This window comes from Falco cherrug, chromosome 6, assembly GCF_023634085.1.
Source record: "Falco cherrug isolate bFalChe1 chromosome 6, bFalChe1.pri, whole genome shotgun sequence".
Taxonomy (NCBI): domain Eukaryota; kingdom Metazoa; phylum Chordata; class Aves; order Falconiformes; family Falconidae; genus Falco; species Falco cherrug.
Genome location: NC_073702.1, coordinates 43,683,176 through 43,707,176, shown reverse-complemented (window position 1 = coordinate 43,707,176; position 24,001 = coordinate 43,683,176). Strand labels below are relative to the sequence as shown.

At 43.1% G+C, this 24,001-nt stretch overlaps 1 protein-coding gene and 1 long non-coding RNA gene across 4 annotated transcripts in view; one reads left to right on the top strand and one right to left on the bottom strand.

Annotated features, from left to right (window-relative positions):
• Window positions 1–2,833: 2,833 nt before the first annotated feature.
• GRM1 (glutamate metabotropic receptor 1) overlaps window positions 2,834–24,001 on the bottom strand; it is a 197,681-nt gene continuing 176,513 nt past the window's right edge. The window contains exons 8-9 of one of the 2 annotated variants that reach the window (XM_055714872.1): window positions 17,280–17,364; window positions 6,467–6,575 (exon numbers count right to left, since the gene is read on the bottom strand). In XM_055714872.1, coding sequence (XP_055570847.1) covers window positions 17,304–17,364 — 61 coding nt within the window. In that variant the 3' untranslated portion in view covers window positions 6,467–6,575; window positions 17,280–17,303. Of the gene's footprint in view, window positions 6,576–17,279; window positions 17,365–24,001 lie in introns of both variants that reach the window. The other variant, XM_055714871.1, reaches the window with a different exon arrangement.
• On the top strand, window positions 2,884–23,382 carry LOC129736407 (uncharacterized). 2 transcript variants are annotated; one of them, XR_008732961.1, is made up of 4 exons: window positions 2,884–2,974; window positions 9,522–9,600; window positions 15,181–15,794; window positions 23,289–23,382. It is a non-coding gene; the product is annotated as an uncharacterized LOC129736407 (long non-coding RNA). The 2 variants fall into 2 exon arrangements; XR_008732960.1 differs by lacking the exon at window positions 23,289–23,382 and having other exon boundaries at window positions 15,181–17,226.

Below are 24,001 nucleotides of genomic sequence, written 5' to 3'. Positions count from 1 at the left end.
CTTCAGGTCTGTCAAAATGCAAATCACAGAGGCTGACAGGACTTTGTGAGATCAGAGGCTCTAGCTGAAGTCTTTAGGGGTACACTGCTCCACAGCACTGTCCTACCTGCCTTTCTTGTAACAGAGGTAAAAGCACATTGTTCTCTCTCTCTTTCTCTTTCCCTGTATCATTAAGGACAGCAAAGGCTACAGTGAGCCCTCTGTACTGCACAGACCTCCCAGTGTCAGCAGCCCAGGAAGCAGCAGGTGTTACTCTTCTGCCTGTGCTCAGGGGCTTTACGAACACCACAGATGTTTGGCAGCACATGCTGCTGGGCATTCAGGAAAGTGATGGTTCATCACACCCTGGGATTAAGGCTGTAGGATTGACAGGTCTGCTTAGCCATAGTGGGGGAGACTGGTCTCACCTCAACCTTCATGCAGTCTGTTGGAGGGGAGCTGGGGAAATGGCTTTTGTTAAATTATTGACTTCTTTTGAGTCCCTCCACAGCACTGAAATCCCACATCTCTAGGTGGTGCTTGCAAGGAAAATAAACTCTTTGTGCATTGCAAAGACACTATGTGTAAGGCAAATGGAGTCAGAGGGAGCTGAGCAGAGACTTTTTTACCCTGAGCCAGTCCCCCAGGCACACCGCCTCCCCAGCAAGGAGGTCTCGCAGATCCTGCTCCTGCTGCAGACTTAGAGCAGCACAGGGATGTAGGAGTCCCATACACCACACTGTGGTGGGTGGGGGGGTGGGGGATGGATCTCATGCCACCTACATATTGCATGGTGTGCAATAAATCAGTGGGTGGATTGAATGTCATAGATACATACCACTCCTAAACTCTTATCTGTCTGCACTGGTATCTGTGCCAGCTGCTTCTCCACCTACCTAGAGGCCTTTTGGTTATGGGAACCCACAACTCACAATGATATTTTACTTCTGTGGAGATGTATTGCTTACGCCCACCTTTGAAATCGAGTAGATACCAGATGCTCTTTCTTGGTACCAAACATGACCTGCTCTCCCAGGTGGAAAGCAGTCCCCTTTTCGGTGATTTACTAAGAACTGGAAGTTGAATTAGCAAGGCAAAGAACACCTTGCTTGTTTTTTGAGTTGGATAGGATTTACCCATAGCACTGGAAATGGAAACCAGTCATTCTGCTCTCATCTGCCATCTCTTGGAGCCTGCAGGATTTGTCAAAATGTGGGTCCAAGTCCAGATATAGGGCCTGCGGTAGGGCCACACACTTGGCTGTGTTACATTTCCTTATCTCCCTTCTTGCTAATATTCTTGTTGGGAATCTTACGTAGATAAAAATAGGCCTTGATATTCGCTACAGCGTCTGCTGCTTCTTCCCAGTGATTTGCAGACAGGTACTTGCCAAGTATCTAGTGAGTCATTTATTTGGGAAAAAAACCCCTACCACAACAATACAATCTGCAAAACCACGCTTTTCCCACTCCCTTGTAAGAAATATTTTTAACAGCCACTCAGACCTTGTGTAGAACAGCTATTAGCAATCTGCTTCTCTGTTTTTCCCTAAAGAGTGATGAATACAGCTCCAGGGGCCCAATTTCCATTGCCTTGTGCTTCTGATAGCCACTTACTCCATGCAAAGTGGATTCGACACACTAGCCTGGGTCTAGAGACCTGGCTTACTGAGCAGAGCTTGGGCAGATAGACATGGACTGGGCTGGTGGAGTTGCCAACCCTGTCCTCGGCAGGAGGTTGGAGACCAGTGCTCAAGTATGTGAAGCTGCTTTGTTGCTCTGTGGTCCTGGATCTGTCACCCATTTACCCAGTGTAAAGCTACTTCAGATGGGCTTTTTCAGCAGCTTGTGCAACACTGCCCAGGGTCCTCTGGAGGGGAGTAATTGCTGTGTTGTCCTGAGGATGCTTTTGTAATTGAGTTCACTTGAACAGCAGAACCTTTATGGAGACATAGATAGACTAGACTTCAACTAAAAAAGAGGGGGGAAAAAAAAGGGGGGGGGGGGGGGGGGGAGGAAAACCTCTACAAGCAAAGATACCAAACTTTTTTTTGGCACTTACCACTGAGTGCGGTGTCATTCTGTGTACTCCAGCAGTGCAGTAGTTGTAGGTGGACTGACCCCCTCAGAGAAGGGCTCTTGCAAGGCTATATCCAAACCAAGGAGCTACTAGAAACAAGCCTATTCACAAGTTTAAAAAGAAAAAAGGCTAGAGTTTCTACATCTAGTGCCACTTGGGTCTGAAAATCTCAGCAGCGCTTCAGTAGAAGCATTTATACTCCCATCTTACGGAACCCCAAGGTGAGGCATGCAGCAGTTCAGGAGTCACCAAAAAGTCAAAGTGTTTGTGAGTTATAGAGCAGGATTCAAGTACTTTGCTCTGTTCAGAGGCAGTCAAAGAAGGAGCACAAGGTGCTTGGGATGGATCATTGTCTACTGCTTATAGCTGTCAAGAAAGCATATTTGAATTTTTTGAGTTTCCCTGATGGGAGAAGGTGACATCTCAGTCAAACACATGGAGTATTTCCAGCAAAGGGTTGGTGTTTCCCCATGTCCTTGGGAAGCAAAATTTCCTGTCATTTGCCATTGAATTCTCTTTTACAATGTCAGCCTGAGTGCATACTTCCAGTGCTCCTGATTTTATTAGGAAGCCAAAAACCTGGGATTTGCTTTCCAAACAAAAATCCCCCAGTTCTCCACCATCTTACCTACATGCCACAATCTAATCAATACCTACCTCCATTTAGGCATCCTATCATTTCTCACACAATGCTGAAAGGCCCTGGAACAATTAATTACTAGGCATGACTATTTTCTGCTTAGGAGGCAAAAATTAACAATCTTGGCATTCTGTTTTTAAATAATAAATAGAAAATTTATTTTACAGCATTTTCAAGATCATTTTGACAAAAAGGCAGTTTTCATCAAGCATTTGACAGTCCAAAAGAAAGAACTTTTACAGGAAGCTTCATAGCTCATACAACTACATACACAAGGTGAGTTCTTGCTCTTTAGATATATTTACGTATGTGTATGTTTCCAGTTTTAACATTTACAAACTAAAAGCTAATATACTGAATTTCAAGAAAACTCCTACTCATAATTACATTGCAGTAATAAAATCAGTGCTTAATATGTTCAAAACAGACACATATGAAAACAATATAGTACCTTGCCACATTGCTGTCCCCCCATCAATATAGATCTGTTACATTTCTCTTTCTTATCTATCGCATTTCTTCAAAGATCAGCTTCCTAGTACTACCTCTGTGCTACTGAAGTGTTTTTGGAAATAGCACAACAAATCTTACACTAAGATTATATGAAGATAGAATTCATTGCCAGTGTAGTGATCAGCAAAGAAAATATGGCATTTTTCTCATTGCTTTAATGAGTAATCAGCATTAAAAAACCAGAAACAACAAAAAATTACCCCTAAAGGCCCCAAGCAGGCAAAAATCAACCAACAGACCCCCAGGTGTCTTTAGTTCATTATAGAGACATCAATCTATTGACAAAGACATAACTGTGTCTTTGGGCAAAGTCGTTTCATGCTTTCCACATTGCAAAGATAACAATTGGCCACTAGTCATACTGAAAGGAGCAAACATCGTGAAAAGAGGATGAGGAAAAAAGGCTCTATCTGGTTTTGAGCACCACCCAAACTTTCCAATACCACTACTACAAGTCAGACCAAAATGATGAGATTTGGATCTTCAGAGACTTGATGACTGGCAGCAGGACTTCTTAAAATTCAAGTGAGAAGAAAGAAAAAGAATAGAAATATGCTGAATTCAGAAAAACTGTGATAGAATATTCACAAGAAGCATGATTAAAATCAGGTTTTGCAACTACATTGATATGAAGAGATTCCTTAAAAATATCTTTGGAAATAAAGTATAGAACTGTGGGACAGATCCTCAGCTAAATTCAACAACACAATCAAAGTTCATAGCAGCTAAAATCCTGTCCCGTATATGTATAATACACACGTTTATAAATAGGGTAATAATAAATACAATTAAGTTCAAGCCACAGCAATTAGACCTGGACTTTGAACATGCCAGCCATTAGGGAGCTTTGGATTAGATGTATTTCTAAGTAACACGTGAAGGACAGAAGAAGAGGAATGAATGACAGAACTACAGCTGCCTAGAAGTGGTGTTTAAGATATAATATTGTATATTAAATAGAAGTAAAAGCATATGGAAAGAGCATGCAACTAAACATCACAAAGAGATTAAAAGAACCATCTATAACAAAACCTGGGAATTTATGCACACATTAAGCACTGATGAAATTTCTTGTCTGGACATGATTTTATTTTAAATTATCTGAAGCAACAAAATAGTTGAATTACTTTTCCTGTCTCACCTTTATACTGGCATGTGCAAGATTTCTAAAACAGACTTTTTTCTTTTTGTTTTTTTTCATTAACACACTTGCTGCAAACATGTAAAATAACAAATCTCAATACACTTGTTATTAATACCATATGTCTACTTCATAAAATATCTGCAAAACAAGGCACCCTATTATAAGGGTAACAATCTCAGCTTGTATATGAAAAAAAAATATGTTAGCACAGCATACAAACCTCCAAAGATCTATTGAGTATTTGTAACAATGTGATATAAAACATGATTTAAACATAAAAATATTCATAGTATAGAAGACAATCTTCCAGTGGTAGCTATAGGACATTACGCTTCACACATACCATACACACGCATACAGAAACACAAACGTACACTCACTCTCTTGCTTCGAGACTGACTATAACCCCCAGTACGGAATTGCCTTTCTTTCCGAGTAATAGTTGTTGCTCTAAGTATACAGCTATTTTCCAATGTATTTGATTCCAAAGTAACACAAAGGAATGATGTAGTCACATGGCAAGTATGTTGTATTATGAAAAGTTAGTCAATAAATATTGTTCTGCTACAGGAAATGTTGTGTAACAGTTCAGTCACATAGTTTGCAATCTTATACAAAAGGGCAGTTTATCTAAGTCCTTATAGTATTACAAGTACTACAGCAAGGGCTTTCTTCAGAAACCTCAAGTCCTAACTTGATAATATTTCTGGCTCTGTTCACCATCAGCGTTAAAACAGCCCAGATCCCCCAAAGAGCAGCCTAGAGTATGAAGAACAAATTGTTCAGACAAAAGTCAGTCAGAGCCATGTGCTTTCACATTATCTCAGCTCCTTTCCCCCAGACACATTATGCAGTTCTACCACCTATAGAAACCAGGAAAAAAATATTTATGCATATATGTCTCATATACAAATAGCTTCATTCCTCCTCACCACACTTCACCCTTCTAGCTCCTGGGTGTGTTGGTTCTGTAGCAGACAGCAGTCATGAGATGTACTAATGACTTCTCCAGGTGATACTTCCCAGAGTCCTTTTCAAGCATTGCCAAGAGAGGGTGTGACTAAGTGTAATTTTTTTTTTCCTGTTGTGTTTTTTTGCTATAGAAGTTGTCTCTTGGGTTTGTGCTTTGTTATGGTTTCCTATCTTTTTATCAAAGTACAATACTTTTGTTTTCAACAGCTAGAGAATTCTGAGCCCTCAGAATGGATTTTTTTTCTTTTTGTTTCCTTTTACTTTTTTAAGTGCAGGATGAAGCTTTTTCCCTGTCACATGTGACTTTGTTCTCTGCTCGCTCTCTCCCCAGCCCTGGGAGACTTGTCTCCCCAAGACCTCCCAGCAGGCAGCTGCCAAAGTCCTTCTTGCTTTGTCTCTTGCAGCATCTACAGAGTGGATGAGCTTTGTTTGTAATCCCTCAGGATGACAGAGGCATAGGTCACATCTGGGGGCGTGCAGAGCACTGACTCTGAGACGGGTGAGCTGGGCACAGAGCTGCCTGAAGCCACTGAATCCCGGAAAGGGGATGGGGGTGTCAGTGCCGGAGAGTCTTCCAGAGTCAGTTTGCTGGTCGATGGCTCCTCATCCTCCTCCTCTTCTGGGTTCTTTTCATAGACGTATCCCTGAATGAGCTTCAGCTTCTCGCTCTCCACTTCGTCAGCTGGGGGAGACAGGGGGTCCTCACTGAAGGCAGCTGCCTGGAAAGGTGGCAGGGGCGGCTGCTGTGGTGGGGGGGATTGGTAGGGGGGCTGCACACCATTCCCCGAGCTGGGTGCTGGGAGGATGGCATTGAAGTCAGGGATGCCAGTGGCAAGGTTGTTGACCACTCCTTGCAGCTGGTCCATGAGAGACCGTGGCTGCAGGGGCAGGGTCTTGGGGGGCTGCTCTGGCAAGAAGAGGGGTGTCTCTTCCACTGTGGTCTGCAGCGGGGGAGTCGTTGCGACCCGCCTGTGCACCACCATGGAGGGGCTGCTGGGCTGGTTGAGGTGAATAGGCTCTCGATCTTCCTCCTCCACCACATTGCACAGAGTCTTACTGCTGATGTCGGTAAAAGTCAGGCTCTTGCTTTGGCCGTGGTAGCTTTTAGTGAGGGGTTTGATCACCGCTGTCTGATTGCACCCTGTCTCCTGGCTCTTCACATGCACTGAGAGTCTGTGCCACATGTGTTCCCCCTTGGGACCTTGTCTTCCACCTGGTTCAGACCATGACACAGACTTTCCATTAGAACTATGAATAAAATAAAGATGAGTTTATTTGCATTTACATTACACAGATACAGGCAGTATAACAAACAAACCTACAGAAATACTGATTGCTTTGCTTCATTAAAAAGCACACCCCCCCCCTCCAGTTCTTCACGTCGTCCCAGAAATACTACAGAAGGAAACAACATTGTGCTTTAGCAGCAGCAACTATGCTAATTTTCATCCAAAGGCAATTACTCCCTGCTGGTTACCCACCCTACAGCCAGCCTGGAAAGCCTGGCCCGTGGGAAGGGCTCTGGGAGGGCTGGATGTTTTGAGGACTTTAGCTACGTCATTTTGTACCCAGGTTTGCTCACCCCACCTTGCAGGGGGGAAGAAAAAAAAGGGGAAAAAAGTCACAGGAAGAACTTTAGTTAAGTCTGATTTGCAGCTTATAGGAAACATTTCCAAACTGTTGGAAGAACAACCCACAGCCTTAGCTTTTGGCACTCTGGGTAGAGAGAGGAATTGTTACTAACCCCTCCTTCCCTTTTTATTCCCTGGCCCCATTTTGTACTAAGGAACAGATTAGCTATTACAGCAATGAAGGACTCCCTGGGCCTCCATCAGGTAGGAGGCAAATGCACATCTTCCTGAGTGACTATTATTTACAAACCAGGGTAAAATGCTGGGATTGAAAACAGTTGGTTTGTGTGGGTGGAGGAACAAGCAGCGACACGATCGTGGTGAGTTGAACCCTTTGACTTCACACACAGGCTGGATCCTATCAAAACGCTGGGCTGTTTGGCTGAGCGAGGACATGAGAGTCAGGCCTGTCCCTGAGGAACTGTAGGTTTTTTGCATTTCCCTGTGCTTTTGCTGGGAACAGCACTCAAAGCAGAGTGATAACTCATTAGCAGCTGGTGGGCCAGGAACCTGAATGGTGCTCAAAAGGACCAAGCAATGTTTACTTGCAGGTCAGGCAGTAGATATCATTTACAAATTATAATATACATCACCTGGGTGGAAACCAGAGATGGGGAAAAATTCGGAGATGATTTATGCGAAGCAGCCTTATCTCAGGTTTTCATCCCTCAGGGGGCAGAGGTAAACAAAGTGATTGCAGTGCAGGTGGGAGGCTGGCACAGCAGCATTGCCTCCTCCTACTGCACACACCAGGGGAGATGGCTTCCCTTACACACAGCCTGCAATATTGTTCTAAGTATTTTGCCTTCCCTTGCTCAGATTCCTGTGCTTCTCTTTTTCTTCAGGGAGTAAATAATTACCAGTTGAATTTTGTAAAAAAATATCGACTGTCATAGCTGGAAGAAACGGGTACAACACAGATAATGTATATCTGGCAAAACAGAGAAGAAATGTACATGACAACATGGCATGTTTCTGCTGAGCAGTAAATATTCCTGGAGAAAAAAAGAATTTGAGATGGATCCAAGCTGGGAAATTCACCTCCAACTCCAGACTCCAAACGCTGGACCTGTGACTCACCAACACTGTGGGAACTGGCTTGCAAGGACAGGCCAATATAAAAAAAATTCATAATTCCCCACAGCACGTAGTTGGTAGGACCTGGAGCTGTTTGGACTTAGAGCTTTAACCTAGAGGGAAAAAAAGCCAAGTTTCCACCTGAAGAATGAAACCTCTGTGTTACAGTGATCAATGGAAAGATAAGAATGAAGGATTAGAAGCATTCCTGTTCTGATCAAAATGAGCTGTGATATGACATTTTTTTGAAGTGCTATAGAGATAAGCAAATGAATGTAACTGTTGGGTGTGAAAGATTTTTAAAGTAATGTTTTAACATACCAAGATCTACAAACTCTTCACACGGAAACACTTTCTGTCTGCTTTAACTTCAAAACAAGTCTCTTCTTGTAGAAAGGAAAAAAGTCAAGCGATCTCATATTGTATTTTGCTGATGCTATAGCTTACAAATCCTGCAAAGGGCTTTTCTGAAAAACACCCCCATGATGATTATCTGCTGTCTGTTATGCTAAGTCCACTTCTGCATCATTTACTTCTTCCTTCATATCTAGCTCTGGTGCGTCATCTCACTTTTGAATCCCTCCTCACACCATCTGTTTAGTCTCTATCTCATTTTGTTCCCAAGATTTTGTATTTTACATCAAAGGCAAGCACTGCTATTTTAAGGAACTCCCTTCCTCTGTCTTCAGGTCTTCCTCCTATTCAGCTCATTTTCCTCCCCCTCACTCTCAAATTCTGCTCTTCTGACTTCTTTCTTCTGTAGCACTCTCCATAATGTACTGAACTGAGCCCAGGTCAGCGGCCATACTTGCATCACACTGCACTGAGGCTGCACTACCCAAACGTGGACTGCAATATCCAAGCGTGAGCTAACCACTTAATCAGGATTTGTCTGTTACCAACTTGCTCTACAGGGAAAGCCGGTGCTGGTGAAGCACCTTGCCTCGGTTTGCCAGACCTTACTGCTCGTGACTCCGATGGCCTTGTGACAAACAGCTTTAGAGCGGCAGTGGCTCTCCATGTGGCAAATCTGGTGATTTCCACCAGAAATTCTCTCTTTTCTGTTACTGTTCTCCTCAGTCTCTTATTCCATCTCTTTTCCTCAACTGGATCCCCTTGCTGTGTCCACGCATCGTTAGCCTGTTAATGAGTCACATTTGAGACAGTCACAAGACTGTCATAGAAATACCTGGGGTCTGTCTTGCTGGATGACTGGTAGGGAGTCACACTGAGATTGACATACTCAGGCAGAATTAACAATTAACAGGTAAGAAAAACGCTTGTTATGCTGGAACAAAGACCAGCCATCTTGGATAACATTAATCAACTCTTAGACAAAAAGTGAAGGTGGGGCTGGAGGAGTTCAGACCTGAACTGGGTCTCAGTGAGATAGGAGCTGACTCACTTGTGCAAAGCGGTGATGGCAATCCTGACTGCATTGGGATGCATGGTCACCATTCACTGATTGTCATCTTCTTTTTTGAAGGAAGCATCCGTGGGAGAAGGTGAAGATCAAAATAATCTGCCTGGTATAATGGGAGAAGCGATGATTTTTCCACGCCAAGGTAGGAAAGGGCACCGAGCCAGGTTACAGTTTGGGGTGTTGAAAAAGTGATGTTCAATTGCCCAGTGATGAGGTGGGACTAATTGCTGTTTTCTTGCTTTTATCAATAGGATGGTTACCCATTTCATGTCCATCATTAATTTATTTGCCTTACTAACTTTCTTTCTCCCTTATACAATTTCCCATAGGATGTAGACTTCACACTTACTGCCTAGAAGTGAATTCCTTGGAGTGCCAAGGGATCTTAAGGTTTGTAGTTGTGTATACCCAGCCAAGTACTGTTTCTTCATATAATACAACACGCCAAGTACTATTTCTTCAAATCCTTGCATCTAGCCTAAATGTTCAGACAAGTTCTTGGATATCCTATCAACACATAAGACGGGCTTGCTTTTACATTATAGGCAAGGACATACATTGAATTTAGCTGTTGTTTCTCAATTTTCAACACGGTTTTGTCTAGGGGTTTTGTATTTTGGGGGAATAGACATATTTTTTGTCTGAATTTTTATTAGTTCCATGAACAGATCTGTTGTTATTTTTGGTAATTCAAAGTGCTATTTTTAATATATGCATCGATCTTCACAATATACTCTCTGCATGACTCTGGGGCAGTCATTTTCAAATACTTTCAGGTGATGATTATGGACACTAAACAAGCTGGAAAACAACTTCAGTCTTTAACAGTTACTCATAGAAAGTCTTTAAAAAAACTAATGCACTCAGATCGGAGACTGTGATCCAAAATACCACTGCCCAGTTGTAGAACATGCCTACAGCGTGTTAGATAGCTCACTGTTCATTGTTAAGTATCTCCAGCTGTCCAAAATCCTGCTCCTGCTTGTGGCTAGGGGTGCCTTAGACTCAAGTCCAGTCATAGGCCAAGAACAGAGTGCTGCTCCTGCCAGTGCTTGGAGGATCTGCCCTCGTTGGCTTTCTTGGAGCAACGTCGAGTCTCAGCACCCCATAACAGGCGGTTCCTCCCCAGCTGCAGGGTCCTAAAGATGCCTTACTTCAGATATTGGGTAGCAAAGGTTTCTTTACATCTTAGAGGCTGAATGCTCCTGAGGTAGAAGAAGATTGCCCCAGTGGTCTAAAGTAACTTAGTCTGTGCAACTCTTTGATCCTCTCACCAGTGAAGCTATAGCCTGAGACCCAGAGCACAGAAAATTCGATGAACTTTCAATCCTGTGTGCTTGAACCTTTGTCCTTTTTGCCTGGAACATTTCATGTGTAACAATCCCTAACTGATACCACATGAAATGGTTAAGCAGGGCGATGTATGCTCTGATGAGGTTAACTTTAGGAACCAAGGACGTATTGGGAAATGGCTTCTCATCTGTTGTAGTGCTTGTCACTGCTAGAATGAAACAGCTGGAGATGCAGTCGGTCAAAGAGCTTGAAAAAGAGCTCTTCCAGTTAAAAAGGAAGGGACATTCCTTGATTTGTTAGAGTTCATCCCCTGTTTCATCCAGTTAGGAAGCCAGAGTTGTGGTCTGTTATCTTCTTCAAGTGGCCATGAGCTAAGGGAGCATCTTAAGCTTGCTGAGATGAGGGATACAGTCAGTTGGGCCAGGTCTGGTGGTGTTAGAAAAGATTCAGAGCACAGTTTTATGATATAAGGGTAGGGTTTTTTTAAGCAGCAATGGCAATGAACCAGTGGAAGAGGTTATAGGTGAAGTGACATATATATTCTTTTTGTTTCATTGTCAGACTGATGCTTTGGCCAAAACTACCTCCTTGTAGTCACTACATTAACTGAAAAGCCACAGCCAGCAGAATGCATTGGGATAACCTAGCGGCCCCCTTGTACGAAGAGAAGATCTTAGGAATGAACGTTAAATGCAACCTGAGAAGGGCCTATCAAATTAAGTCAGCAAAAATTAGGTCCAAACCAAACCCTGAACTACCTTACCAGCAACCAGACAAGGTCAGTGTCAGGTACTGCCCAGTCAACAAGTGATGCTCCCACTTTCACAGAGTGGGGCAGATACTGGCCGCCTGACAGCTGTGCTCCAGAACACAGCACCCGCAGGGCTGTCCCTGTGCGCTCACGCAGGGATGGCCAGCATTTGGAGACAGCAGGGAAGCAGAACAAAGGCAAGACCCCATCCAAAAGCTGTGTATTGGACAAAACATCTCTCAGCCCAAACAGCAGTTGCTGATGGATGCCCTCCTAGGGAAGCCAGCAAGGGAACTTCTGCCCTGTGCACAGAAAGGCAGTTAGCCATCCACAAGCTTTCTCTGACCCTGCAGTCATGCAAGAAGCAGTAACAATCCCAAGCTTGTCACTCTGTCCTGCCGCAGCCTCACTGTTCCCAGGTCTCAAGCTAAAAAGCTTAACATTTAAGGGTAGTACCTGCACTGCAGCACATTGCAGGTTCTTTGCTGGTATCCCCAAGGTCTCTTACACTATTTTCTCCATTTAGATAAGGCCACTGGGGCGTGAAATTTGATTAAGGGAGTGAACTGCTTTTAATCCAGGGTAGTGATATCTCCCTGTGCTAAACAGGACCCTCCTCTTGGAGCTGCAGCAGTCAGCCCTGCCACTCATTACAAGAACAAGCCATGCTGGTTAGCATGTTCCTACAAAACTAATTTTTGGAGCATTGCTTCTAGAGACTCATCTTTTTTACTAGGTTGAATTTATCTGTGGCTCACCGAAGGGTGAAGGAGCCATCGTCTACCACAGTCCCTATGGGGTGTATGCTCAGGTTTTTGCCTGATATTATCACCTAAAAGAAAAAAGGAATCACAAACCAATTTTAGCCTTTGTCCATTTACGCTGTAATCTATCTCAGTGATCAGAGGACCCTACAAAAGCTCTCACAGTGTGACTCCCTTGCTTTCTGTGGTGCTGTGTAATTAAAGCAAAATTTAACCTCTTGTGTTTCTGGAAATTTAAATTACTAACTTTTCCTTGTTGCTCCCCTCAGGGTTTTTTGTTGGGTTTTTTTTTTAGGAACAAGTTGCCTTGGCCATGGGACACAATGTTCCACATAAATCAGAAAGCTGTTTTAAATGTATGATGGAAACTGCTAGACAAGATACAGGAAAACATATCACGCAGAACTGATGAGCACAAGCCCAAAGCCACCTTTCCAATCTCCTGTCTTGCCACTGGCTTATGTCAAGTAAATCTAGCCCGTTCATTTCCTTCATTAGTTACTGTGCTGCAGAGGTTAAGTATTGCTTTTATCTGAGCTACACACAGGCTTTCTATTTAAAACTGATTTTTTGCTGATTTTTTTTCTTTTTTTTAAATTGGAATATTATTATACAGTCTGTAATGTGGATGCAGTAGCTACGTCTAGCCTGAGTACCCTGTGACATGATCCCGGTTTCTATTCACAGGGTCCTGAGGTTGGGGTCAGACCCTTGGGGCAGTATCAGAGGGTGCCAGTGCCCTCCCTGCCCCTGGCTTTATGGCCTGGTCACCAGACAGGGAAAGCAGGAGGCAGGAGTGGGGTCACACACTTTACGCTTTTACTACCATGGAACCGGGTTGCCGCCAGGCTCATACCTGGTCCCAGGGGCAAGGAAGTACTCCCAAATCCAACAACTCGGATATAGTCAAATACCCCTAAATAAAGAGATTTATTCATTTTGGGACTTAACAATTACATATACGTGCACAGGTACTTTTGTACAACTGTAAATTGGGGGGTTGTGGTGGAGGGCAGCGTGAGAGAGATGCTCACTGCAATGTTTCAACATAGCTGAAGTCCTACAGCTTTAGCACGTATCACAGATCTTACTTACCCAGCTCAACAAAGGTGTGAGAATATTACACTGATAATGTGTATAAAGGGCTGACTACTAATTATAATTACTACACATAAATTTTTTGTCTCGTCTGAGATATAGAAGTAGTGAAAAAACTTTGGTTCACCACTGTGTTCACCAATTATTTTGAAAAAATGTCACATAGCTACAAACGTGTTGCTTGGAGAAAACAACTTATTGTAATAAATAATACAAAGTTCAGGATAAAAAACAGTTTGTCCCAAATAGCAAGTGAATTCTTCCAGTGTTCAAGAAATGAAGATCAGAAACCTGAAAATCAAAATGAAATTAAAAAGTGGTCTTACTAATGAATAGTTTTTGAATCTGTTGGTTGGGGGTTTTTTTGTTATTAATAAGTAAACCCCATCAAATATTCAGAATTAATACATCCTACTGAATCACTTTATAATTATTTTTCAGGATTTTAAAGTTTGTGCATGAAAAAAAGCAGGATGTGAGTCATCATAGATCCTCAGTATCAATGGAGAAGCACATTTGTGTTATCTGTAGATGTGTCTCGTGCTGCACATTCAAATAAATGTATATGACAGTGCAGCCAATGACCATATCTGAACTGAAGCATTTATTCAGGCAGGCTCAAAAGGGAGCACAGCTAAAAGAACCTGAAAACTGAAAATTACAATGTTTTGGGCAAAGGGACCTGGAAAGCTTAGGAACATGGGAAGAAAATGATAGAATGAAATTAATTTAGGAAAAGTGTAGGTGGGTGCAACTAAGACAGAATAGTCTTAGGACTGGAAGGCTGTGAAGATCAAAAGCCTTCAAAAAACATTGCATCAAAAGAAATACTATGGGGAAAGATCTAGAGCTGCTAGAGCTGCCGTTGAATGAAAAACACTAATTAATGAACTCTGAATATAATAAACCTGCAAAAATAGTCCAAGAATTTTGTGTTCCTCACTCAAAAGCACCACACCATGGTACGGAGATTGGGAGGTCTTTCCCATGAATGCAATTTAATAGTAATTAAGATGGTTGGCAGTTTTTCCTTGCTTTCTGTAATCCTCTATGGTTCTAATAGGAAATTATTTGGGGCACCATGTTTTTTACCAGAAGCATATTGACAAGCTGGAAGCTGTATACAGAACAGCAACAAAAAGCCCCCATTGGGGATAGAGAGGTAACTGTGAGAGAAAACTAAAATATCTGAATGTATTCAGTTTGACTTCAAACATCTGAAAGGCATTAGCACTGAAGCTGGAAAGTATTTCACATAGCATACAGATGCACAACTGAGAGCCCTAGATAAAATTACAAAAGAGACAAATTATACTGAAAATCCAGAATATTTCCCAGTCAATAGCTGTATCAGAGAAGGAATAAATTCCTAATGAACTGGTAAAAGCCCATTGATCTGGATACTTGCTGCCAAAAAGTGTACAGCCCTTGCAGGGGTACCAGTCAATGAGGTCTTTCTCCCACTCTAAATTGTCAGATTCTCTGGTATACTGGAGAATAAAATAAACTCCCAACATTTCAAACAGTGCTTGAAGAGCCGTCAGACTTGCCTTAAGATGCCCCCATTTTGAGTGCAAACTTAACCCAGTTGCCACAGGAAGCTTAGTCATGAGGCCCCTTGTTTGTATCAGACAGCTCTCCCTAATATGCTGCAGCAGATAAAGCAGCTAGTAAAGACTGCGGGTTTTCTGGGTGTATCTGAAAGTTTCCATGGTAACAAATGTGCAGCTTCAGAAGAAAAGAGCCCTGAAACCCAAAACTGATGTTTCTGAGTTTTTTAATATGATAATATTTTTTTATGATTCTATATTTTCAGGATTCTGCATTTTGGACCATCTCCAGGATCACACGGATGATGGAGATCAACATTAAGACAGTAACTGATGCTAAGTATTGTGTACATCAAAACACTAGAGAGTTTCAAGTCCCTAAATCTAATTGCTTGTAACTGGAAGGCAAGGAAAACCATAGCGCCCGTGGTGATTGCTGGCACGTTGGGGTAGCGAAGCAGGGCTTCCTCAGGAAAATCCGGACTCACACACTGCTGCAGTTCTGGTGACCGAGGCTCAGGCAGGAGGCCAGGGGGTGGCCATGGGCAGCTGAGGACACCACGGACACAAGCCTACTGCTCAGTCTGGGCTGCGTGGCCTCAGGAAGCGCGGGCAGTCGGCCGCTAGTGGAGGACATGCCCTTCCCCTGGCCACAGTGCAGCACTGCCCAGCCTCTGAAAGCACCAGCCCTGGCTGGAGGGAGAGGGAAGCCTGATGGGCAGGGACGGGCAAAGCCAAAATGGCAAGCTTCGTGCTCAGCAGGTCTGAAAAGCTCCACTGCTTTTTAAAGCCTTTCTTATCTGTATAGCTGCCACAAGTGTTTGAAGTCTCATTGACTGGTTGGAGTCCCACCAGAGGTGTTCCTCAGGAGCTCATGTGGGTAAGGATTTTTTTTTCCAAAATGAAAAAAAAATCCCAAGCTTTGTCATGCAAAAAGCAGGAGGTTCAGCCTTCCCTGTGCTCAGGAGTTTACAGCCTATGTACGTGCTTTTAAAGCATAATCTGTTGTTGCATTCGCCTTTGCTTCCTAATGGTATGCCTGTGTTGGACTCCCATTTCGTCATCAGTCTTTGCAGACATACAACTGGCAATCTGTGCCCTGGGAATCTGCAGCACTTGTTCCAGCTTGGAAAAGAAGGGCATATTGTTGTCGGACTGGAAGCTAATGTACAAAATGTTTGTACTGCTCCTCACACTGCCTTTGTAAAGTTTGTCTTTCAGGGTGGCAAATCTGGTTGCTGCACAGGCCCTGTAAAACCGTCACTGCTGCTCCAAATATATGATGCCTTGTATATATTTCTTCTGATCAGCAAATCAGAGGGGCAGATTCGATTGAATTAACATCATTTCTACCTGTCTACAAATAGCATAGACTGCCGGAGACATATACAGAGCTAGAATGCTTTGTCGCTGATTAGAAGAGCTGAACAGCATCTCTGGCAGTAAAGAGATGGGGCTGCTCAAAATGCTGTGTCAGCGGATCACAGGCAGCTTTCCACCTAGTCACTGCACAACCTTCCCTGGGGCAGGGAGCAGGACTGTTTCACATCTGCAGTTTATCAGATGGAAATGAGCATAAATCTATCCTGGAAGAAATGAGGCGAGGCTTTGCTGTTTCTGCAACAGCTAGCACGTTTTCTCCACTGGGTTTGTGTTTGCTCAGAGGGAGCAGTATTTGCACTTGTTTCTGAAGAGCTGGACTTTGCTATTGTTGGCTGAATGCAGAATATACAGAATCTGAATATCTTTCAAAAACGATAACAGAAAAATTTCTCTGCTGTTGTTTAAAGATACTTTAGGGTGACTGTTCCTAAGCCAGATTCTGCTGATTTTATTTACATGTGCCTGCTCATGATTTCCCTGTTCTGCGAGTCCTACCAAACCAGTGTTTTCTGTGTTCCCCCTGCTGGCTCTGCAGCAGCAGTTCACTAACAAGCACAGTTAGCAAGAGCTGTGCACAGCAAAGGTGTCTTGCCGTGAGACAGCCACTAGATTCTTGTTTAAAGCACGCAGGATAATGTCATCTCCATGCAAAACTGTAAAAAAGAAAAAAAATGTTGGCTAAATGGAAAAAGAAGATAAAATCAGTACAAAAAAAAAAAAAAAGGATGTATTTGCAAAGTTGTAGGCATTTATAAATAAAATTGAAGGCTTAAAAAAAAGTAAAAGCTGCAAAAAAATTTTTCAGTGTCCTCGTCATCACATCTGGTCAATAAGATTAAGGCATTGTGCAAAACAGAGGACATAAGCATATTTCCCATCTTTACTGGCATGCACCACATTTGTCCCATCATTAGACATGATAAACCAATGAGAAAGAGAAAGCAAGGGGTAAAACCACTCTTTGTCATGCAGCTTCTCTTACACATTCACTGCAGTGTGGGATTTTTCAAAGCTGCACATGTGCCGACGGACACTGGCTGGTGGGCGAGAACTCTGGCTGCCTCTTCCTGAAGATTGAAAAGAAAAAGACACCCAGTGAGTGGTTATACACATGTGCACACATGGTGGCTATACCACTCAATAGGGTGCCTGTCCCTGACCTATGCCTAAGGGTCACTGTGGGCTTTCCCATCTTTTCTCTCTTGTCACCTCAACTTCCACATAGATTTCTGCTTGGCTCCAGCATGGTGCTCATTTCTTCTTCCTCTGCTGAGCCCTGATGCACTTCACATGCCAGATGGCAAGGGCTGCTGTGCATCTAGCTGCCAGAGGGACTTCTCCCCTGGTATTCTCTATGCAGGGTGGAATGGCGAAAAGGGGGCATCTGCCTTTTGCATCTTATTTACAACAAAAACATCACCAAAAGTTTTTGCTGGTGGAGTTCGTAATATATACTCAGCTCCTGCTTTTTCCTATGACTCTTATTCCCCTAATCTGCTTTTCTAAATGTTTCCCTTCTTTTATTTTTGAGCTTTAGCCAAATAGTCACTAGCTTTTATTATATATGATCACACTATATGTGCTTCTTTTTTTTCAAGGAAACATTGGCCTTGTTGAGGTAGACACAAAATGAATAATCTCCTAGGTGCTCTATCTGTAATGGTAATTCAAAAAGGAATTGCAGATTGCAGTTTTGGCCATTAATATAAGACAATTTCCACTTCATTTTTCTGCTCTTCCCTTACCCTGTCAAGCGAATGCAAACTCTCATTTGTCTTCCCCAGTATCAATAAAAATATATACACACACGCACGTGCTTTGACAAAAATCTCAGGTATTTTTGCACATGGAATGTATCAATGAATTTCTGCAAAAATAATTTTCATTGTATTGCAAATAAAACGCAAATCAAAATTCAGCATTTCTCCCCATCAAACAATCATAATGCATGCTTGCCAGACTTCTATTTACCTCAAAACAACGGATTCATGGAGGCTATGTGCGTGTACTACATACTCAGTACAGCTGCTCATGAGCCAAACAAGCCGCCATTCTCACCACATACTAAAGCACAGGAGCACAGCGTGATGTACACAGAATACATGCATACCCATTTTGGAGAGGTAGATGCCTTGAGATGACTTCTGAACTATTATGAATAAAACACAAATAAGACATACCGCTGAGCAATTTTGTAAACCTACTTACTTTGAAGTCTCTAGAATAATTAAATTCCTTAGCAGGTATAATGACATCTCTGAGATTTAACATTTTAAAGGTGATCATAATTAGGACCTTAGCTACCATGGTCTCTTCTAGAGCCTATTAAAGTTACAGAGATTATTAAGCTTCTGATTAAACAGAATTTCCAACATTTCTACAGACCCAGTTTTCTTCATCTGTTGACAAAATAAGAGCTTTCTACTTTCTGTGCTTGCTTTGCTAAAAGTCAGAAATTAATGGTTTATTCACTCAGAAGAGCTAATTTTACAAAACAAGTAACAACATGCAGTTGATTATCCGAGAGAAGAATCCAGTTCTAAATGTATTTCACACACACGCAGTGCTGTATGCACAATAGAGGGCACCCAGCCACAGCGAGCCTTGCTCAGGGACCCTGGGAAAGGGGAAACGCCTTTGCTTCAGAGCCCTGCTCCAGACCTAGGTCCTCCTGAACCAACAGACTTTGCCAGCTATCGTCCCTCTGCTATGGCAGTTTGCTGTCGCTTCTGGCTTACTTTGTTACATCCCTTGTTTCCCCCCAAATTCCTTCTTATTCAGATATATCTCCGGAGTGAGGTCAGAGCATTTTGGTCTCCAGGCTTTGGGCATGTGTAGATCTTGTTATGAAATCGTCTTATGTGAAAGGAATAAAGAAGCCTGCTTTCTCAGGCAGTCCAAAATGCTTCCTAAGAAGTTCGAAATGCAGTGAACTTTTTCCTTTCTGTGGCTACAGTTGGGCTCCTCAGCCAAAATCAAACACAGATACTACATGTAATAGAGTATGCAACCCCCAAATGCCTCGCCAGGTTTGCATTCTGTGGGAGGCTGTTGTTAAAATGCTGCCAAACTCCATCAAAGAACCAGTCTGCCTTTTGGTCAAGGTCAAGGTCAATCTCCGTATGATGATCTACAGCACATACACTACAGGAATCAGCTCTAAATCTCAAGGTTTGTGCTTCAGCAGAATTTGGATTTGGATTTACAGTGAAATTTGGATTTATAGTGTTATGGGAAATGTAGTGCCTGTGTTGATTATACTTCAGTGAATTATTTTGCAATTATCAAATAATTGTCAACTGCATAAATAATAATGAATGCTTTTGAAGCATTCAGTTTGAAGTATCCTTGTAGACTTGCTTTGTCTTACTAGTAGTGTGTGTTAATACTGCAGAACCCTAATTCAGAATTAGTGCCCAGATATCTGTACCTCTCTTCTTTTTTTCTTCTGTTTTTAATTATGACAATGTACCCCTCCTCTTCCTCCCAGCCTTGCAGGAATTGATGGCATTTCAGATACGTTTCTCTGGTCACCAAAAAATTAGGTAGCCTTCCCATCTTTACAATATGAGGATTAATGGATCATTTTTGGGGCAGTCTTCTCAAAGGTAATTCCTGCTGAGTGGTTATTTGTATCCTGAGCCCAGAGGCAGGATGGATCTTCTGTGCATTTGAACAAGGACTTGGCATACCATCATGAAAGTGTCTGAACTGCTTTCTAATGAACCCCTGGGTGCAGTAACATGGACTCTGGCAGAGGAACCAGGGTGGCTGTTTAGAGGGTTTATGAAAGAAGTGGATTAATTGCTTTACGTCCTTTGAAGCAGAAAAATGCTTTCAGCCAGTCACTCAGAACAGAATAGGTAAAGGGCCTGTTGAAATCTGCAGAGAGGAGTATAAATGATCTGAGGGAAGAGTCACTCTTGCCACTTTATTTTCTGTTCAGTGTAAATGAATCATCCCACAAGGCAAACAGCTGTGTCAGGATTGTAGGAAAGTGTAAATTGCTATCTGTAATGTTTTATATCTGAACAGCTGTGAAACTAGAAACATTCACCTTCTGCTCTGGAATTACTCTCTCTGCTCAACCAGCCTCCCCAAACAGACACAAATTGAATGAATCTGGTGTCCAAGATAACTGAAGTGCAGGACAGTGTTGCCTATCATCTGAAGCCACAGTCAGAGATCCTCCACAATAGACATTGTCCAAGCTGTAAGAAAAGTTTTCACATTCCCCACAGTAAAAAATATACGGAAAAGTACATCCCCGGATTTTATACAATCTAATCTGAAAAAATTGATCAACAATAACATTAGGAAGAAAGCAAGGTGGGGAGGAAATTCAAGAGAAGGGATGATGGCATCATGATGATACTTACAGTGACAGCCTTGAATCATCCTGTAGTTTTTAAGAACTTGTGTATAGCCCCTAGCTTTAATACAGGAAGGGAGAAGCCTTGTGCCATGAGCCCTGTGGCACATTGCCATCACATCCTAGAATATATCCTGCTCCAGCATTCAGACTGACCTCCCTCTGTACTCCCAAAGAACAGCTCAGCAACAGCACAAACTTTCTAGCCTGCTTTTCACCTCCTCAACCCTCCAGCAGTCTGCAAGGTGACTGCGGAGGTAAGCACACTTTGTATGTAGAACCAGATTAGTAAAGTGCTCACCTAAACACACTCATCCTAAATCCTCTTGTCTCTCTAAATCTAGCACCTTCCTAGGCAGAAGCATGTTCATCTTTGTGATGTCTGTGTCCTTGAAAGGTCAGATTTTATGTGTGGTTGTCATGGTTAGATCAAAAGATATCTACATAAAAAGAAGTAAGTCCATGTCCTTTTCCTGTAGGAAGAGAAGCTGAATTTTCAATACCTTTTGTACAAGCCAGGATCTGATAGAAGTTTCCTGCAACAAATTTAATTAAGCCAATAGATGAAGTGGGGAAGATGGACAAGTTTTCAATATAAATTCATTTTTAAAACACAAGTCCTAAATTCCAGGATAAGTGATGGTTGGAAATAATTGCTCTGGGTGTTAACTTAATTATGCTAATCAATGCCACATTGATTTGTGGGCAGTTTTTGGAGAGAAAGAAATCATTAAAAGCTGTGGAGCAAAAAGCTCTGCAAGTAGGAGGGAGGTTATAGGGTCGTTCTCCCTTGCCAGGCAGTGAGACATACAGGTATCTATCACCTGTGAAGGAGTGAGGAGCAGGAGGAATTTCACAGAACACCCTCTCTGTCAAGGTGGGAGCATCTGCCAAAGAGGACATGGCCATGCCAAAGAAGGGTCATGGTCACCAAGGAGAACATAGTCCCAGTAGGATGCCCAGAAAGACCCAGCACTGAGCTGCACAGTGGAGACAGAGCTAAGGCTGCACTTCAGGTCACCCCAGGCCAGCAGGAGCCAGCTGTGTGCCCAGGGGAGCGCTCTAGCCCTCCTCAGCTGCTCCCTCCTGCTGTCCCACCCTCCCTTCTGTGCCAGCTCAACCCTTGGTGCAATTGTTCAACCAACTGGCAGGGAATGACAGGGACAACTAATCTGGGTCACAGTTAAGCCAGAAAAAGAAAGGAAAAAAAAATATTATCAGTTCCCCGCTCCAGTTCACAGCATGGCCTTCCAGGCTCTTGTCCCTGCAGAAGTGATGGGACGGCATGGCGTAGAGGAAGGCTTTGGGTGTCATTTCTGGCTTAGGGAAGGTTAAAGCATTTGTGGATTTACGGGCTATGACAGCAGAAAGTAGCTGCAGGCAAATCTCTTGGCTGTCCCAGGATAGTGGCAGGAGAATTTTTTGAGATAATTTCTATAACCCTAAGGATTAAGAAATATGTATAGCCTTACGTTTGAGAGGATATGAGAAAGTAAAGGAGGAAGAACTGCTCACTGACGGGAGCACGGAGAAGTCCCAGGGCCACACTTTGTACCCCACGGGAGCCTGTACTGCCCAGACACACAAGCTGCCACTGCCCACACACGTGAGCCCCCACTACGCACCCCCCCGAGCTCCCACCGCCCCCGGTGAGCCCAGGCAGCACGCCTGCGAGCTCCCGAGGGCCTTGCGGAGACACCCAGCTGCCCCTGCGTGCTCCCGCCATCAACCTGCCACCCAGCCTCACAGCCCATGGCACGGCTCGGGGAGGTTAATGCTTCCCATCTGCTTGCTGGGCGTTGTTTGCAGTTGTTTGTGCTGCTGTGGCTGTGTTTTCAAGCGTAGCCCTTTGTCAGTCCTTGTCAAGGTAGATCATCCCTCCGTGGGGCCTTACACAGACTCTGGGATTTGCCTTTTTTCATTTGGTTGGTTGTTTCTTGGGTGTTTTGCTGATGGCTGTCTGGTTAGTTGACTGGAGTAATGTGGGATAAGTCTCAAATTCCAGATAATCCTTGATCTGGGAATGCAAAGCTTGCAAGCCAGCCAAAACAGGTGAACTGAACCATCTGAAATGATCTAGCTTGTGCCATGAAAACAAATGGCCAGAAGAGAATTATAACAAAACATTTCCCATGGAAGTAGAGGGGAAGACTAACAAAAGCTTTAAGAAAGCAACAAGAGCAGACATTCCGAACTTTAACACACTAAGGATGAGGGAAAATGGATAGTGCTGGGTAAAGAGAAGGATGTACTAGCTAAGAGATGGCTTGCAGATGGGCATTTAAACTGAACCTGTGATTCTCTGGGACCGATCAGACTGAAACTGCAAACACCAGCAAAGCATCTACTAGTGAGAAGCTGCTAAAATCAGATTGGGGGCACTTGTTTTGCTAGAGTTTAAGATCAGCTTTGACATCTCCTGCTGTGGTGCTGCAGCACAGCTGAGCTGATCTAATGATCTGCTGCTGAAATTGACAACTCTCACCCCCTGTTCCCTAAACCAGGGGCAGCAGGGACACCTTCTCTGGTGCTGATGTTAATGTTTCTATGACCTTGAGATCTGGCTCGAGAAGAATCCAGCAGATAATAATTCTTTTTTTTTTTCCCCCTCTCTGTAAGGTTAATTATACAGGGTGAAAGAAGATCACATCCTGCATGCCACGGAAGAAGAACCACAGAGCAGAGAAGGGGAAACAGCTTAAGAAGAGATAACTAAAGCAGTAAGTTAGAAATGGTAAATTGTTTATAATGCTGTAATAATAAAACTGGAACTTTTTAGTTTTCAAGTGGGCTTTAAAGTGACAAATTGTGTGATTACTTCTAGCCTGCACAATTGTTTGCTGTTTACAGTGATGCCTTTCAACCTGTGCTTGTCAGGTGTGGGAGGCTGAATGCCAGAGTACATACATGCTCTGAAGAATTAGCTGACTTGTTATTTCAAAATTAAATAGTCTTTAACAACTTTAATATGAAGGCAGATGTTCCATTGCTAAAATATACTTTCCTTTTCAACCCATGCTTAAAGTGGTTTCTTGGAGTCCTTCGGCATAGCAGAGAACATAACTTCTGTAGCTGGCCATGCTTATTAGTGACTCTTTGACAGTGGATGGCTTCTGCATGGACACGAAATCTGTCATAGTCGGTTCTGCAGACTTCCAGACTTGGGCCTGGAAACCCCAAACAAAGGTCTGGCAATGCTGATTTTACCCATTCAGAGTCCTGGTGGCACAGAACTAAGAACTGGGAGAACAATGTGATCAGATCTCTGCTCCAGGTGTGAATGCTTGTCAGTGCTTTTAGGAAAGATGGAAAACAGTATCAGAAGACAGGTG